Source organism: Arachis ipaensis, chromosome B05 (assembly GCF_000816755.2).
Source record: "Arachis ipaensis cultivar K30076 chromosome B05, Araip1.1, whole genome shotgun sequence".
Lineage (NCBI taxonomy): Eukaryota > Viridiplantae > Streptophyta > Magnoliopsida > Fabales > Fabaceae > Arachis > Arachis ipaensis.
Genome location: NC_029789.2, coordinates 6558902 through 6575071, shown reverse-complemented (window position 1 = coordinate 6575071; position 16170 = coordinate 6558902). Strand labels below are relative to the sequence as shown.

General features: G+C 39.1%; 4 protein-coding genes across 8 annotated transcripts; 2 read left to right on the top strand and 2 right to left on the bottom strand.

Moving 5' to 3' along the window:
* LOC110271895 lies at positions 1294-3114 on the top strand. Its single transcript, XM_021123544.1, has 3 exons — positions 1294-1664; positions 1744-1831; positions 1933-3114. Exons 1-3 carry the CDS (start codon positions 1294-1296, stop codon positions 3112-3114), a joined length of 1641 nt encoding a protein of 546 aa, XP_020979203.1.
* Positions 4294-6048, bottom strand: LOC107640035. Its single transcript, XM_016343585.1, has 2 exons — positions 4906-6048; positions 4294-4830 (listed from the first exon to the last, which is right to left on the bottom strand). Exons 1-2 carry the CDS (start codon positions 6046-6048, stop codon positions 4294-4296), a joined length of 1680 nt encoding a protein of 559 aa, XP_016199071.1.
* LOC107642697 (ADP-ribosylation factor-like protein 8a) lies at positions 6999-9934 on the top strand. 2 transcript variants are annotated; one of them, XM_016346139.2, is made up of 7 exons: positions 6999-7251; positions 7380-7441; positions 7821-7902; positions 8003-8035; positions 8159-8280; positions 9154-9315; positions 9492-9934. In XM_016346139.2, the coding sequence occupies exons 2-7, from the start codon at positions 7404-7406 to the stop codon at positions 9607-9609; spliced, it is 555 nt and encodes a 184-aa protein (XP_016201625.1). In that variant the 5' UTR covers positions 6999-7251; positions 7380-7403; the 3' UTR covers positions 9610-9934. The 2 variants fall into 2 exon arrangements, with proteins under 2 accessions (XP_016201625.1, XP_016201626.1); XM_016346140.2 differs by having other exon boundaries at positions 7047-7226.
* On the bottom strand, positions 11121-15813 carry LOC107642695 (telomere repeat-binding factor 2). 4 transcript variants are annotated; one of them, XM_016346136.2, is made up of 7 exons: positions 15740-15813; positions 14755-15034; positions 14331-14542; positions 13742-13853; positions 13074-13157; positions 11857-12206; positions 11121-11479 (listed from the first exon to the last, which is right to left on the bottom strand). In XM_016346136.2, coding segments are annotated over exons 2-7 (909 nt in total). In that variant the 5' UTR covers positions 14905-15034; positions 15740-15813; the 3' UTR covers positions 11121-11478. The 4 variants fall into 4 exon arrangements, with proteins under 4 accessions (XP_016201622.1, XP_016201621.1, XP_016201623.1 ...); XM_016346135.2 differs by having other exon boundaries at positions 15510-15809; XM_016346137.2 differs by having other exon boundaries at positions 13742-13850; positions 15510-15806.

Below are 16170 nucleotides of genomic sequence, written 5' to 3'. Positions count from 1 at the left end.
CGCTACTACCTGACGCGGTTTATGTGTGAGTGTGTGTGTGTAAACCGCTGCTGGCAGCAGCGGTTTACGTGCGTGTGTGTGTGAGTGTAAACCGCTACTGCCAGTAGCGGTTTACGTGTGTGTGTGCGTGTGTGTAAACCGCTACCGCCAGTAGCGGTTTACGTGTGATGCTTTGCCTATATAAACCGTGGTTGTAGCCACGGATTATGTGTTTAGAAGGTTTGAGGAGTTTTCTAGAGAGAGGAAATTCTAGAGAGAGGTCAGAGCAAGTTGTGAGCGGGCCCGAGGTTCCTCAGCGGCGACTTCTGGCGAGTTATCATGGCAGGCAGGAACCTGTACCGACTGAACGGTGTTGCGCATATTGCCGGTTCTATTGGTGACGAGGTTAGTTAATATTTATTTCTTTCTAGTCTTTGCATATCTTAGTCAGAAAAATGGTAGGTTAGGTAGACGAATTAGAATTTATAGATTAATCCTTGTAGTTTGAATTTAGGGTTCACATGCTAGGATGTTAGTTCACTAATCTTGGTTTAGTGTTTTTAGTTTTTCTTGGTTAGTTATAGATATGCCTAGTTACATTAAATTCAATTCCATTCAATGAATGTTATGCTAATTAATGTTGGTTTAGTTTAGGGAATGGGATAGTTGACATTAGTGAATTATTATAGTTTGTTTAGGATATTTGTATGGTATGAAGTTTTAAATTTTAAATCTTTATAATATTTTAAAATTTCTGGATGTTAATAAGTAAATTATTTGTGTTGTTATTTTCCCTATCGTGAGTAGGGAATTTTTTTTTTTAAATATTATATAGGAGAATTTGTTGATGGTTTAAGGTATTCGTATACGGTTAGATATGGAAATTTGTTTAAGGATATGAGAATTTAATTGGACTCTGTTTTTGTTTGTTGTTCTATGCAGCCCAATAGGTGTATATACAGTGTGAGGCGGCAACAGAATATGCCCATGCATGAAAGGATCATCCCGTATTTAGAGAGGGTTGGATTGTACCATTTGGCTAGGCTAAATAGCCAATGGTTCTGGTTGGATGAGCCACTCGTTAGTGCGTTCGTTGAGAGGTGGCGTCCTGAGACGCATACGTTCCACATGCCTTTCGGAGAATGCACAGTGACATTGCAGGACGTGGCATTCCAGCTAGGGCTGCCTGTGGATGGTGAGGCTGTGAGTGGTTGCCTTGGTGAGTTTGAGACATACATGGAGGGTGGCCGACCAGCTTGGGAGTAGTTTGAGGACCTATTCGGTGAGCGGCCCCCACCGAATAAGGTCAAGCAGATGACAGTACACTTTATATGGTTCCACGAGAGGTTTAGGGTGCTACCACCAGATGCGAGCGAGGAGACTGTCCGCATCTACGCACGGGCCTACATCATGATGCTGTTATCGACTCAGTTATTTGGGGACAAGAGTGCGAACCGGGTTCATATACGATGGTTGCCATTTGTGGCAAACCTTGATGGCATGGGGAGGTATAGCTGGGGTTCGGCCGCTTTGGCGTGGCTGTACCGATGCATGTGTCGGGTAGCGAACAGAAATGTGACTAATCTTGCGGGCCCGCTCCAGTTACTACAGAGTTGGATATTCTGGCGGTTTCCGTCTCTTAGGCCGGCCGGGTTTGAGGTTTTCTCTTTCCCGCTGGCATCAAGGTATGGGTTATGCTTTTTTTTGTTTAACAAATTTCTTGGGAATATTTTAAATTTTGTGTCTCATATGACTTAAATTTAGGTGGTCTACCTACTTACCTCCTAATGATGGAAAGGAGCAGAGGGTCATTAGGTATCGGCTTGCATTGGATCGACTGACCGCTCGTGATGTAAGTTTTATAGCAGTAAGAGTTTCATTTTTTGTTTGCTCTGTATTCGTGACTAGATATATACTTGTTATTGTAGTCCTTGATGAGTTCTTAAATTTCAGATTATGTGGGAGCCCTACTCCGCGCTTGATGTACTTGCCGTGGTCCATCCAGAGATACTTACAGAGCAGCACAGTCGCATGTGGCGAGCCGTGACTGCCTTGATATACTTTGCGGTCATCGAGTGGCATCAGGTTGACAGGGTTGTTCCACAGCTGGGTGGAGTACAGCATATCCCCGAGGATGCTTTGAACGTAGACTGGCTGCATGCTAAGGACGGTAGGGGAGGCGATAGGTGGTTTCCCCACTACTATCGGGCATGGCATGAGCACTGGGAGAACCGAGTTGATGCCGTCATTTCCATTGAGCGAGTGGCAGATCCTGGCCCATCTGCAGATTACCTAGATTGGTGGTACCGTGAGGCTCAGCGGTTCCTTAGCCCGGGGGCTGCATTCGCCGATCCTAGAGGCACCCAGATACCTCCAGAGGCATATCAGAGAGGATCCTCCCAGGTCCCACGCATATCACAACTACCTGATATGCCGGACAACCGTCGTGTTGAGCGACGCCGTCGTGTTGGCACTAGGGACACCGGTCGAGAGTGGAGGTGGTTACATGATGCGATGCAGCAGGATGATGCAGGCGAAGATGCTAGAGCTGAGGTCGATCACCGTGTTCGTCGGTGTAATGCCAGACGTGGGAGAACTCCGGATGATACACAGCACGCAGGCGGAGTTAGTGGGACCGCAGCGACTGAGGCTGGAGGGGATACATTCACTAGCAGAGCTTATTCTCAGATGCCGGAGTTGACGCCGACCATGACTATGGATTTAAATGATCAGCTGGTCAGTCCACGGTTTTATGCAGACTTTGCTGAGTTGATTAGGGATGATGCTGGCACGTCGAATGTGCAGTTTGGTGGCCAGTCTTACCAGCAGCAGATGCCAGATGTGCAGATGGAGACCGCAGCTTACCAGCCACATATGACGGAGATGCATTCCCAGCCACCTGATTATCAGGGTCAGTATGGGGTAGATCTGAACGTGCCTCCAGGTAGTCCGTTGGATACTTGGTTCACTATGGGGGGCACCCCCCAGTCCGCGTTCGGGTTAGACCATCCAGGTGATGACGTTGGACAGGAGGCAGCCCGACCGACTCGAGTCAGACGTCCTGCTCGATGTGGGACAGGATCTCATCTTCTTGGTGACTTTCATGATGCTACGAGAGATGATCCCGATGGTTAGCACCATGTGTTGTTGTTTTTCATTTCTCGTTATGTAGTTTATTTTCCGGTTACGGACTTTTATGTTTATTTTAATTGGATGACTGTTATTTTGGGTACTTGTTACTTTATGTTTTATGCCCGTTGGACCTTATGTTTAGTCTTGTTGGAGGACTTTTATTTTGTTTAGTTTTTACTTTATGATTATGTTGATGGACTCTATTGTTTATCGATCGTATCGGTAAGATGGAAATTAAGCACAATAACTCTAGAAAAGTGAAAGATAACTACTGATATTATCATTAACACCAGAAAACAAAAAGACTTAAAACTCATAACTGATACAAGCAGACACGTTTGTTATCACGGACACTACGACAAACGAAATAAGTAAAGATAAATCTACATCCCACTAGTAGAACCTCGCTGAGGGCAAACCCGTCGGGTATGACCGGGCTGCCTGCACAGACCACACCTCTTAGGTCGGCTGGTGTCGGCTTCGTCCATGTTGTTGCGGATGCGGGTGGACCGTGGTCGTCCTTCTCTTGCCCTTCTCATGCCCGGGTCGGGTATAACCGTCGGCCCGTCATATGGTGGCCAAAGCCCCTCTGGAATACATGGTGAAAAGGACATCTCATACACCTTAAAGACCTCAGACATGATGTACACCTCATCCACATAAGTTGCCCAATCTAGCCGTGACTGCGCACAGCATGCGAGGGCATGGCAGCAGGGGTAGTGCAGCGCCTGGAAGTATCCACAATCGCATGTGCGATCCCTCAGAGAAACCCGATAGCTACCCAAAGAGAATTTGCCGGTGGGCGTCGTGTCAGCCACAGTATAGTCAAGGTGATGCCTATCAAACACTGTCACCGTGAAGCACCTCGATTCCTTCAGATTACGCTCAATGGCCTTAACTACTGCCTGTGAAAACCGGTGCCCGGACCCTAACTGTGCCTCTGCCGTCTGCCCCCGGACAACAAACAACTCGGCCAGCCGGAGATATGTCGACTTAACCAGAGACGTCACCGGTAGGTTTCTTGTGCCCTTCAAGACAGAGTTCACACACTCAGAGATGTTGGTCGTCATGTGACCGTATCTTCTCCCCCCATCCTTGTGCTGTGTCCACCTCTCATACTCCATTCTGTTTGCCCATTCGCACATGGCCGGGTTCTCCGTCCTCATTATATCAAACCAATAGTCAAATTCTGCTTCCGTCTTCGCATACGCGGCATTTACCAACCACCTCCGCGCATCCTGCCCCTTGAAAGTGAGGACAAAATTTGCAGCAACATGCCGAATACAAAATGCCCGATAAGCATGGGGGTTGCCAACCACTATCGGGGCTCTCTAATGCAGCCTTGATGCCGTTGTGTCTGTCAGAGATCACGAGAATACCTTGCTGTGGAGTGACATGCCTTCTAAGGTTCGAAAGAAAGTACGACCAAGACTCTGCGTTCTCTCCCTCCACGAGTGCAAACGCAACAGGCAAAATATTCGAGTTACCATCCTGTGCGATCGCCAACAACAACGTCCCGCCATATTTGCCATACAGGTGTGTGCCGTCGATGCTTACCAGCGGCTTACAGTGGCGGAAAGCCTCAATACACGGAGGAAACATCCAGAACATCCGATGAAAGAAGACTCTATCTTCGTCAACTTGGTCACCCACCCTAACCGGGGACGTCTTCAGTAGAGCAATCGAACCTTGCATCGTGCATGTGACCCCAAGGATCCACTGAGGCAGATCAGCATATGACTCCTCCCAATCGCCATATATTTGTGCTACTGCCTTCTGCTTCGCCAACCACACCTTCCGATAACTAGGCCTGAATCCATAAGTCGCCTCTGTTGCCTCTTGCAACACCTTAATAGACACCGACGCATCACCTCGAACCAATGGATAGATTCTCGCACAGATAACATGATAATCAAGCTGCTTGTGGTCGCTTGATATCGATGTGGCCATACACGTGTGCGGACCGTTGTACCTCCTAACCTCCCATGTGCCCTTCCTTTTCCGCATGACTATCCGAATCAACCACGTGCACCCGTTACCAAACTCCTTGCATCTCCCTTGGTATTTCAGGTTGTCGGACTCCATAACCTTGTACTCAACTCCACGCCGAATACTGTAATCTTTTACACTCAACACGGCTTCCTCTTTACTCTGGAAGGATTGGCCAATCTGAAATTCAGACATAGATGTCCCATCATGCATCCCCTGCCCATCGAATGTTGCATCAGCATTCTGCTGTTGGCCGATGGCTTCCAAGTTCAAAGAAGAGAGGTGGGGAGGGTACTCCTGTGTTGCAGAACCGGAACATCCATGGGCTGAACGTCCGCCTCTTGGAATATCATCATCACTGTCCCCACCAATATCGACAGGCTCCTCATCCAAATCATCGTCAAACAGTGCATTCTCAACCCGATCCGGTCCGGCATCGCATTCAAAATCAGGAACAACAGGACCAACATATGCATGAACAGCCCCAGCACGTTCGGGCTCCGAGTTCGGAACTGCCACTGCTACCACAGGCATCGATGTTGAGGTACCACCGGCTGGGGTCGACTGAGGATTAGGGGCCGATGCCCCTGAGCTATCCACACTATCTTCCAACTTCGCAAACAGCTCAGTTACCCTCACCTCCGGAAAACTACGCCTGCAGTGAAACAAGACCTGCAAGTCTTCATCCGACCCGATCACGAAGGTCTCATATCTCACACCAGTTGAGACAACATCAATGAGAATCTTGTAAAATAATTTTTTTACCCACTTCGTCCCACACACACCGAGCTTCCGTAATATGCTTTGCTTAATCTCCGCCAACGTATTCGAAGATCGGATAAAAACACTAAGCGGTTCTCTATCTGTGAATTTTACACCATGCCTTTTGCTCTTTTGAATTTTTCCAGAGCAGTGAACCAGAGCCACAAAATTATCCTCCCCCTCCATTTGTGAATAACACTCTACTTCTCCACATTTGGCCCCTCTATGGTTTATATAGGCAGCCCCATTCAGCCCCACACACGTAAACCGCTATTGGCGGTAGCGGTTTACACACACGCACACACACACGTAAACCGCTACTGCCAGTAGCGGTTTACACTCACACACACACGCACATAAACCGCTGCTGCCAGCAGCGGTTTACACACACACTCACACATAAACCGCGTCAGGTAATAGCGGTTTATGCACACCTATAAACCACTACTGCCAGTAGCGGTTTACATAAAATAGTGAAACAATGCATTTGCGTATTGAAAACTGAAACAATGTATTTGCGTAATATTGGGGATCAAACAATTTAGATGCGTAAATTACCCTTATATTTAAGTGTACTTAAATATATCTACAAAAATATTTTTTATTTTTATCAAAATACAATCATGCAAAAGACTAGTATATTAAATTCAACAAGTGTCAATGGAATACCGCATCTATCCGATATGTTGAATAGGTGAATATTATTACAAATCAATGAATTTCCATAATGATAAATATTTAGTAAGGATATTTTTCAAAAGATAAATCATCGTATAACAAGTACAAAAAATTGAGAAAATATATATTTTTTATATTTAACCAGTGTATAAGTTACAGTTGGCAATTGGCATGCCATGCCTACCACTACTAGCTTTCCTTTGATTGGTGATGATAACTTAAGATATTCATAAATCTGCTTGTCTGCTGGCGCCATCTGTCTTCACCTCACAGCAGCCAAGTGTATAACACGCTCTCCCTCACAAGACCAAAATCTCATTCTGCAGTTTCCAACTGTTCGGTATTCTCACGCGCCAACATTAGAGAGTGGGAAAGGACTCCACCTATTCCAGTCCATCCTTAGTTTGGCATCCGTGGCAACTCACCACAGGACTAAAAATAAAGCTCAGGAGCGACCCCGATCCCCTGCTTCGCCACCATTGCGAAGTTTCGTTCCCATAATGGGACCCGCCATATTCAACGAACCGGATTAATTAGATTGTCCATAACCGTTGGATCTTAGCTAAAGTCCAAAATTATTTTTTGGTTGTGTATGGTATGGTATGGTATGGTATGATATGAATGAATGCGATAATCAGTGGGGAGCGAGGGAAGAGAGAAGGGAAGAGGTTTTCTGTGAAAGAAAGGTGAATTTGGATACGAAGCCTCTAGGTCATTTTTTCCTGTATTCTTTTCCCCTCTCTCTCTCTCTCTCGCATATTCTCTTTCTCTCTCTCCGTGTTGGAGAGGGAAATCGTAGATCTGGTTTTTCATTTTTGTTTGTATACTTTTGTGATCAGAATTGAGAAGCAGAAATCATAGCAATGGGGCTGTGGGAAGCTTTTCTCAATTGGCTACGCAGGTTGGTTCCATAACTTCTCTTTTTCTTTTTCATTAGGAGCAGTTAGGTTACATGAAATTGCTTTGAGGAATTCTATATCGGTAATGCGACCAGGAAATTCTTGATTGTTGAACAATTGGATTGCCGTGCTCTCCGTGCATTTATATTATTTATTATTTACTTCTTTTGTTAGAAAGTGTTCAATTCAACTTAGTTATCGAGATTAGTTTTAAAGAGTCAATTTATTCGCATGTTATTGTTGCAATGTCTTTTGTTTTCAATAAACCTGTTTAAGTTGATTCATATTTTAATATGATGCATCATCTAATTTGAACTCTGATAGTGGATCACTTTATCTGAAATGCTTGAGCTTACTATGTTATTATGAATATGATTGCAGCCTATTCTTCAAGCAGGAAATGGAGCTATCTCTGATAGGACTCCAGAATGCTGGAAAGACTTCCCTTGTAAATGTTGTTGCTGTAAGTATATTAATCATGTGAACAATCTTTTGGCAGTTGGCAATTTATCGTTCAATTGCAGCAAATTGACTTACAGAAATTTTCTCTACATTGTTTCTAGACTGGCGGATATAGTGAGGACATGATTCCCACTGTAAGTTCTGTTCATCAAATGCTTTTAATTGTTAATTTCTCCTCTACTTACTGGCTTTTTATCAAGTTTTCTTTCTATTAAGCTGAATAATATTCCAATCATTCTGTTCTTATCTGATTGCAGGTGGGATTCAATATGAGGAAGGTAACAAAAGGCAATGTTACAATAAAGCTATGGGATCTTGGAGGGCAACCTAGGTTCCGCAGCATGTGGGAACGTTACTGTCGTGCAGTTTCTGCTATTGTGTATGGAACATACTCCTTTCCAGTTACTACCTTATAACAATGAAAAATTCTGTGTGTATGTCATGCAGTTTCTGTGTGTGTTCAGTTTCTGTCCCACGCACACACTTGATTGGTGCATAATGAATTCATACACTGATGCACATTTTATAGCCCATAATATATTTTGGATGTCGTGTTAGAGCTGAGGTCAAATCAAAGGCCCAATGTTTCTGCTCAACAAATTGCATGGTGTTTGTTTTTATTGTAGAAGTTCGGTTACCACCGGATTAGTCCTGTTTAATAATAGCCGGTAAATAAGTTTTTTTTTTCTACAGTTAACTAAACAAGCTTATTTTTAATCATACAAAACCATAATCCATTTAGATACCTGTTTAAAGAGTATTTCCCTGGTGTATTAGTTGAAAAAGATTGTTGCCTGTTCCTGAAAAACACAGCAAAATTTCTCTACAAGTTGAATTTGTTAGTAGTGCAATCATTATGTCGTAGATAATGGTTTCTAGTTAATAATGCTAATGATTATTAAATATGCTGGAGTTCATACAAAAAGGAACTGTGTACTTGTGTAAAGGAAAGAAAACTCTGGATATTCTCTCTTGAAATCTCCTGCAAACTTGATTACCCTGCAACACATATGTTGTGTGTTTCCATGTCCTAGAAATGTTAAAACTTGGTTATAGTTCAATATAACTTTAATTGTATATATTAAAATTGTGATGTTGCTGAGACCTCTTAGTTACTAGTGTAATTGGATCTTGCTATTCAAATTTCTCCGAATTGAAGGTTTTTGCTACTTTACAATTACATCTAGCTCTAGAATTGCAATCATTAGTTGACTTTGTAAACTTAGCTCCAATAATCTGATTTTTCCTGCAGTTATGTTGTTGATGCTGCTGATCCAGATAACCTTAGCATATCAAGAAGCGAACTTCATGATTTGCTGAGTAAGCCATCATTGAATGGCATCCCTCTGTTGGTGTTGGGGAATAAGATCGACAAAGCAGGGGCTCTGTCTAAGCAAGCTTTGACTGATCAGATGTAAGTTATATGTCTCTTTTACTCTGTTTATTTTGAGGGTAGTAACGGTGTAATTTGTAAACAAATCCCGGGGTGTTTACATAGTTAAATTACTTGAGTATTAGATGTTCTTCAATTTTACATTCTTTTGCCTTTATATATTAGTTTGGTGCTGAAAAGTGTTCTCTGGTATGCAGGGATCTGAAGTCGATTACTGACAGAGAAGTTTGCTGCTTCATGATCTCATGCAAAAACTCGACGAACATTGATTCTGTTATTGATTGGCTTGTGAAGCATTCCAAGTCAAAGAGCTGAGAACCTTTTGAATTCTAATGTAATTTCTCGGTGGTGACGCTCTCCGGTTCACTGGATGCATCTCATGTCTAACTTGGTTGCTGATTAATTTATTCTCCCCTTTTTTGGTCTCAGTTGCTTTGTAATGTAATATTCTTGTCCTATAGGGAATTCAACCTGGTTGATATACATTTCAAGGGTTACTTTATGAGTAAATCATGTCATTGTTGATGTAGCTGTATCACTAAGTTCACAGAACTGCTTTTCCGAGTGAAATCAATGCATTTGAATTTGTAAATTAGATCAGATTCTTTCTAATTAGTATTGTAGCAACGCGGAGTCCTGTTAATTCCTGAGTTCGTTAAACACGCATACACTCTGCTGTCATTTTGGCTTATTCCTACGATTCTAGTTGGAACATTTACTGGAAAGTTAGTGTTTGAGTTTGTTTGGTTTACCAAAAAAAAAAAAAAAAAAAGAAAAAACAAAAGGAAAGGAAATGTGATTATTTGTTATTTTTTTCTCTCTTGTTTCTTATTGAAAATTGATTGCTCGCATATTTTCAGACGTTAATAAAAGCTAGGCGTTTTAGAATGTATAGCTTTAAAGCTATGGAGAAAAATGTATATTATTTTGACTCCAAATCCTATTTTTTCTTCACATATATATTTTATTTATTCTCTGTGAAATATAAATCCTAATCTTTGATTATCATCATTTTTTTTTTCTAAAGTTAGAAATGAGACTCGAATCCAAAACTTCTAAGTGAGGATGGAGAGACTATGTCATTTGATTATTTGAACTATAGCTCTTTGTCATCTTCATTTAATCTTAATTTTTCCTCAAGATATATACTTGTATATTCTCTTCAAAACATAATTTTTGACCGTCATCATTCAACACTAGTACATACTTCCAATGCTCTAATGGCAACACACCTCCATTAACTATGTACATTTTTTTTCATATTTGATGATCATATTTTACTTTAAAATGATTTATTAATAAAATTTCAAAAGTCAATTCTTTTATTTTTGTCAATGACTTGTTCACCCATCATAACGTATATATGTATATGATAATCTACATATAATGTAACTAATTTATCAATATTACAGAAAGTATACATCATTATTTTGTTTTATTCGATACGTTTTGCGTTATAATATGTCATATACTCATTTATTTAATTTTAATTATATTATCATTTAAATAATTTTCTTTTTACATATTTTCAATAACTTTTTCTTGTTTATCAAAATTCTCTAAAGTAAAAAAATTAGTAAAATAAAAAAATAATAATTTTATCTCTTGAATTAAAATAATAAAATCACACATAATAAAATTATAAATTTAATAGTGGTTAACATTTTATTTTATCTCTTTATAATTTTGTCACTTTAGAAGATCTTTTTTCAGACTTACATATATAGCTGGCTGAAATGGTGCACCATGCCCACCGATCTAACCAGCAAGTTGCATTCGCATTATCTACTTCCAAAAAAAGAAGCTCTCTCAACATCATCATTAACTGATGTATAATTTTGACTAACCTAAAAAATATGTGAACATAATAATCAAATGTAGCAACAACTTACAACAAGGATCCGCGTAAGTATGTCACTGGAATTATACTAGTAAAACTGTAAAACATGTATTCTTTCATTTACCATATGAAGATGTCAATCATGGCCTTACACACACTCAATAACTACCATTTTATCGCATTCCTCCCTCTGTACCTACCCTCATTAATCATTATCCAGGGAAAATAATAATTATAATAAACAATAAACTTGTGTACAGGAGGAATTAGATACATGCAGGAAGCTGTAACCATGATTTCAAGCCAATATACTGCTCATTTCAACCATGTCGGAGTTATCACCATCTGCATACATTGGCAAATATAAAATCTGGTTAGCTAAAAAGACTAACACAAGCCAATTTAATGGAGGCATCAGAACAACATGCAACTAATTTGATCTTGTGACAACCCTTCAGTAGCATTAATCAGCAAAACTTGTGTCTTTTTTTACAAGAGAATGGGTTTGGCATGCAGTTACACGGTGAACAGTGTTGAGTATATCAATGAGACAAGTGAGGGTGTGTCGAGTTTCATTACAGAGTTGAAAAGAATTTTATCAAAGACTTAGACCCATGTTTTTCTGCGGAAAAAAAGCAGCAGACTAGAGATTTGCTTATAGTCCAACAAAGTAATCAACAAACATCACAGTTGCTGACATCAATTATTGGAAAGAGAGATACCAGATATGAAGCGCTTTGCATTTTAGTGCTTTCATTGCTGCTTTTGCAAATACCCGTGCAGCCTCTGCTTCCGCTTCTGCAGCTTCTGCCTCCCTAGCTGCTGCCTCAGCCTCAGCAATGGCAACTTCAGCTTCTGCAACTGCTTTTGCAGCTGCAGCCGCTGCCTCTTGAGCTGTCACACCTTTCATTTTTGATAGCTCTGCATCAATTTGGGATTTTGAAAGGAGGCTGACATCAGTCTTCTCTGATTTGGGGGAATCTTTTGGCCTTCCTTCCAAAAGTAACAAGGAAGAGCCTCTTCTCTTCTCAGAGATTGTTGAATTTCCTGTAATTCTGTACTTATGCTTTACCTGTGATCATACTATATTCAGGATCTGATACAACAATTCTTTTCCCACAAAGTGGGGTTGGCTACATGGATCAAAATCCCATTGCATCCTACCATCAATCATATCTATAAAGACATTAAAATTTAAGTACAATTTAATAGTTTCATCAATGAATTTTCTTCATCTTCCATTACCCTACCTACTGACTTACCTTCCATTAGATCTAGTATCCTAATTGGAGCTTGGACAGGTCTTCTCATCACATGACTAAACCAACAATAAGTGCAACTTCAACTTTCTACTGTATTCATTTCTAATTATATCTTATTTTGTTGATCACTCATTTATTGTAATATTCTCATCTCAACAATATTAATCATATTGTCTGGTTAGTTTTTACTGTCCAACATTCAGTCTCATACAACATAGGCTCTGATCTATAAAGTAAAATTTTCCTTTGAGCTTTAATAGATACTTTAACAAAGGATGTCCAAGGTAGTCTATTCCAACTGATCAAGTATTAGATTTAATTACATGCCCATTATTCATCTTACAAAATATTGGTTTATTAGACAAGAAATATGAACTGAAATAGAATTTTCACTATGTAGCTCAACTGTCACAAGAGAATATGTCTCTGCTTGCATCTGTACATATAATGAATTAATTTCTCTGTGCAAATTATTCTTAGTTATTAATTGCATTAACAAAAAAACATGTTATTAGCATAACATGGTCAAATAAATGATCCAAGAATCATCCAGATTAATACTGCCTTATTTGTTATTACAAAGGTCTGCACAAGCAGGGATGCTGCTTCTTGGCCACCTTTGTTCCAATGCCAAGCTGAATGCACCTAGCTACTACATGAACTAAGAGTGAAGTTACCTTCATTAACTTTCCACTTGCTACCATATGCTTCAGTTTTGCTGACAGTAACTTTCTGAGGTTCGGAGGACATGAGTATTGATCCTAAGATGCGAAATTTTCCAGAATTACTTTTGAATGAAATGGTACAGACAAGAAAAAACAATAGATAGTATATTATGATTAGTTAACTAAACTTTGGGAACCATAAAGGTTATAGATTACCAAATTAACAGCTCGTTAAGGCTTAGCAATCAAATGTTTTAATGGAAAAGAAAAAGGTTGGGAGAAACTCAGCAGACAGGAATTTAGGAGCTGCAGGTAATTAATAACAATATATTATGGAACTATCAGAGAAACATCACCAAACATGGAATTTTAGAAAATCATCACCAAAGCATATTGGTATGCGCGTACATATCTATTACATATTGATCATATATCATTTGATATAAAATGAATAAATTTCAAGGGATATTATTTGATTGAAGTGGAATAAACGAGAATAAAATATGGTATACTTCTAGATGTAAACCAATTCATGAGAAAATAATCTGAAAAAGAAAGGTCTACTAAATCAGCAATTAGGTTAACTTTGTGGTGTTCAAGTTCACAAGCACTAACATTTTGAAGCCACATGTTTCTTGAAAAGTTAGATTCTACAATGATAAATGGAAGTACAATTATACCTCTATGTAAGCAGCAATGGCAGCCCGGTCAGAACCTTTCGGCTCTTTTAACTTGATAATGGACTCTAGTATGAGAGTATCCAACCTGCCACTGTCAAAACGCATATTGCTGCTGTCATTAAAAAGTATATCACATTACATTATGTTTCAGCACTTTCAACATATTAGCAAAATCACCACAAACATAATCAGTGGTTATCATCAGAATATAAAGATTAATCAGCTATGTCAAATTGCAATTGGAACATCTGACAATTAAATCATATAATTTATCATTGCCATGCTTAAATAAGAGACAACATAAAATTCAATAAAGTAATGATGAATCAAAGTATTGGATACCCAGCTACATGAAAATAGCAGCAACTGCTTGCAACTTGGTCTTCTTTTTATCCATTTAAATTCTTAGTATACCAGCACATTACTTATGAAATTCTAGAAGTAATTAATCATCTGCAAGGGACCTTATTTTACAATTATAATATGTTTATCCATATGCAATTAAATAACAAGATCAAATCCAAAGCAACCAAGCATCATCTTCTTTTAAGTGTAAATGCCAGAGAAATTTAATAAGAAGTTCTGTAACCTTGATATGTGTTCTTTTGAATTAGCAGATTGTGATGCTCCGCCAGAAATTGCCAGAGGCTTATAATCAGCAACTTCATCCCGTTGAACTACAGTACTTATGGCCATGTGGTTACAGTCAATTTTGGGAATTGGTAGGTTCTTTTTTAGGGCAAGCTTTGCTTTCTGCCTGGATCCCCATATTGCTGTCACATTTATATTCCTCCATTTGTCCTGTTCACAGTTCAAAGCATCCATAAAAATACACCTGAGCATGCCTCAGATTAGACAATTTTAGCAAAGTAAATGACACTGAAATTATTTCTTATGATTCAATAGACTTATGGTCATTGACAAGTGCCTTTGTAACCTTTCAAATCAGACATAATAATAAGACTCCCTATTTAACACTTCCCACAACATGCTTGGCCCTTGACATAATGTACCTTGAGATCTACATTTGATCGCATGCGCAGAATGGCACTAAACTCTGGGTCTGTAAGTATTGTGCGCCATTTTCCAGCCCCATGTTTGACTACTCCAGCTTTGAGCGCTGCTTCTTCTTCTGCAGTCCATTTCTGCTTAGGCGCACCCATTACAAGAACTCAACAGCACTTTCCGAAAAGTGTAATCTTTGATTTTAACTCTGAAGGAAGAAATCAAAATTGGGTGCAGCTGTTTTCAGCATGTCCATCCTCAAACAAGAAAAATCTGATAGTTATGGACCTACAAACAACGTTATAAGACAAGTAATAAGCACATGATCCTTCAAATAACTCAATAGATTAGGCCTTTAAAATGGTAACATAAAACTACAAATATGGACACACAAATTGTTATAACTACATGCCAATTGATAACCTTGATGATAAATAATCAATTACAACTCATATTATCAGTGTGGAATTATCAGAAGAATACTGTATCATCTCAAATTGAAACCACATGATGCTATCTTCTCATTTCTAAAATTCATTATGCAGACAAATGTTCAATTTTGGCAGTTTGAATTAAAAAAAGCACAATGACAACGATGTATCAAGAAAAGAAAAGAAGAACCACCATAAAAAAATGCCTTTCAGCTCAAACATGCATAAACACATAAATATGTGCACATTTAGTAAAATTTCAAGAAAAAAATTATAAAAGAGGAAAATAATCAGTAAATCACCGATACATAACTAGCATAAAGTTCACTGACCTTGCAAGAAAAATAGCATTAAATTTAACAACTTTAATTGAGAAAAATTGGGACGAAATTGAAGGAAGAATCGGTGAACAAAGGTGCAACGCACGAGAGAATCACCGGGCGCTTGTGAGATTTGGGGAAAAAATCAAATGTTTTTACGTGCAAAGAATCGAATTTGACACCAAATGTTTCAAGACGAAGTTGAGAAGAACGAGATGTACCAGAAAAAAAAAAAGAAATACCCTTTATATTTTGTGTGTTCTTTTCAGAGAGGGAAAAGAATAAACAAAAACAGAACAAGAAAAAGACTTAGAGCTCAATATTTTTGGAATTGCTCAAATAGTCCTTTCACTTTGTGAAATTCCATTATGGGATTGGAGTCCAATGCGAAAGCAGAACAAAAAAATACTTGACAAATATTTATCGTATTAAGAGCGATTTGAATTTTGAAAGTGAACAAAAAAAAAACTCTTTTAATTAAAACGAAATATACCTTTTTATATGAACAAATTAGAAATTATTTTTAATTATATTAATTATTATGTATCCATTTAAGACAGGGCGATAATTCTTGATTCTTCAATGAATCAAAGAATGTTTAAAATAAATGGTCGAGTTTAAAACTTTTTTAGTATATAAAATAACTTTATAATAGTTATTATTTTTATATATT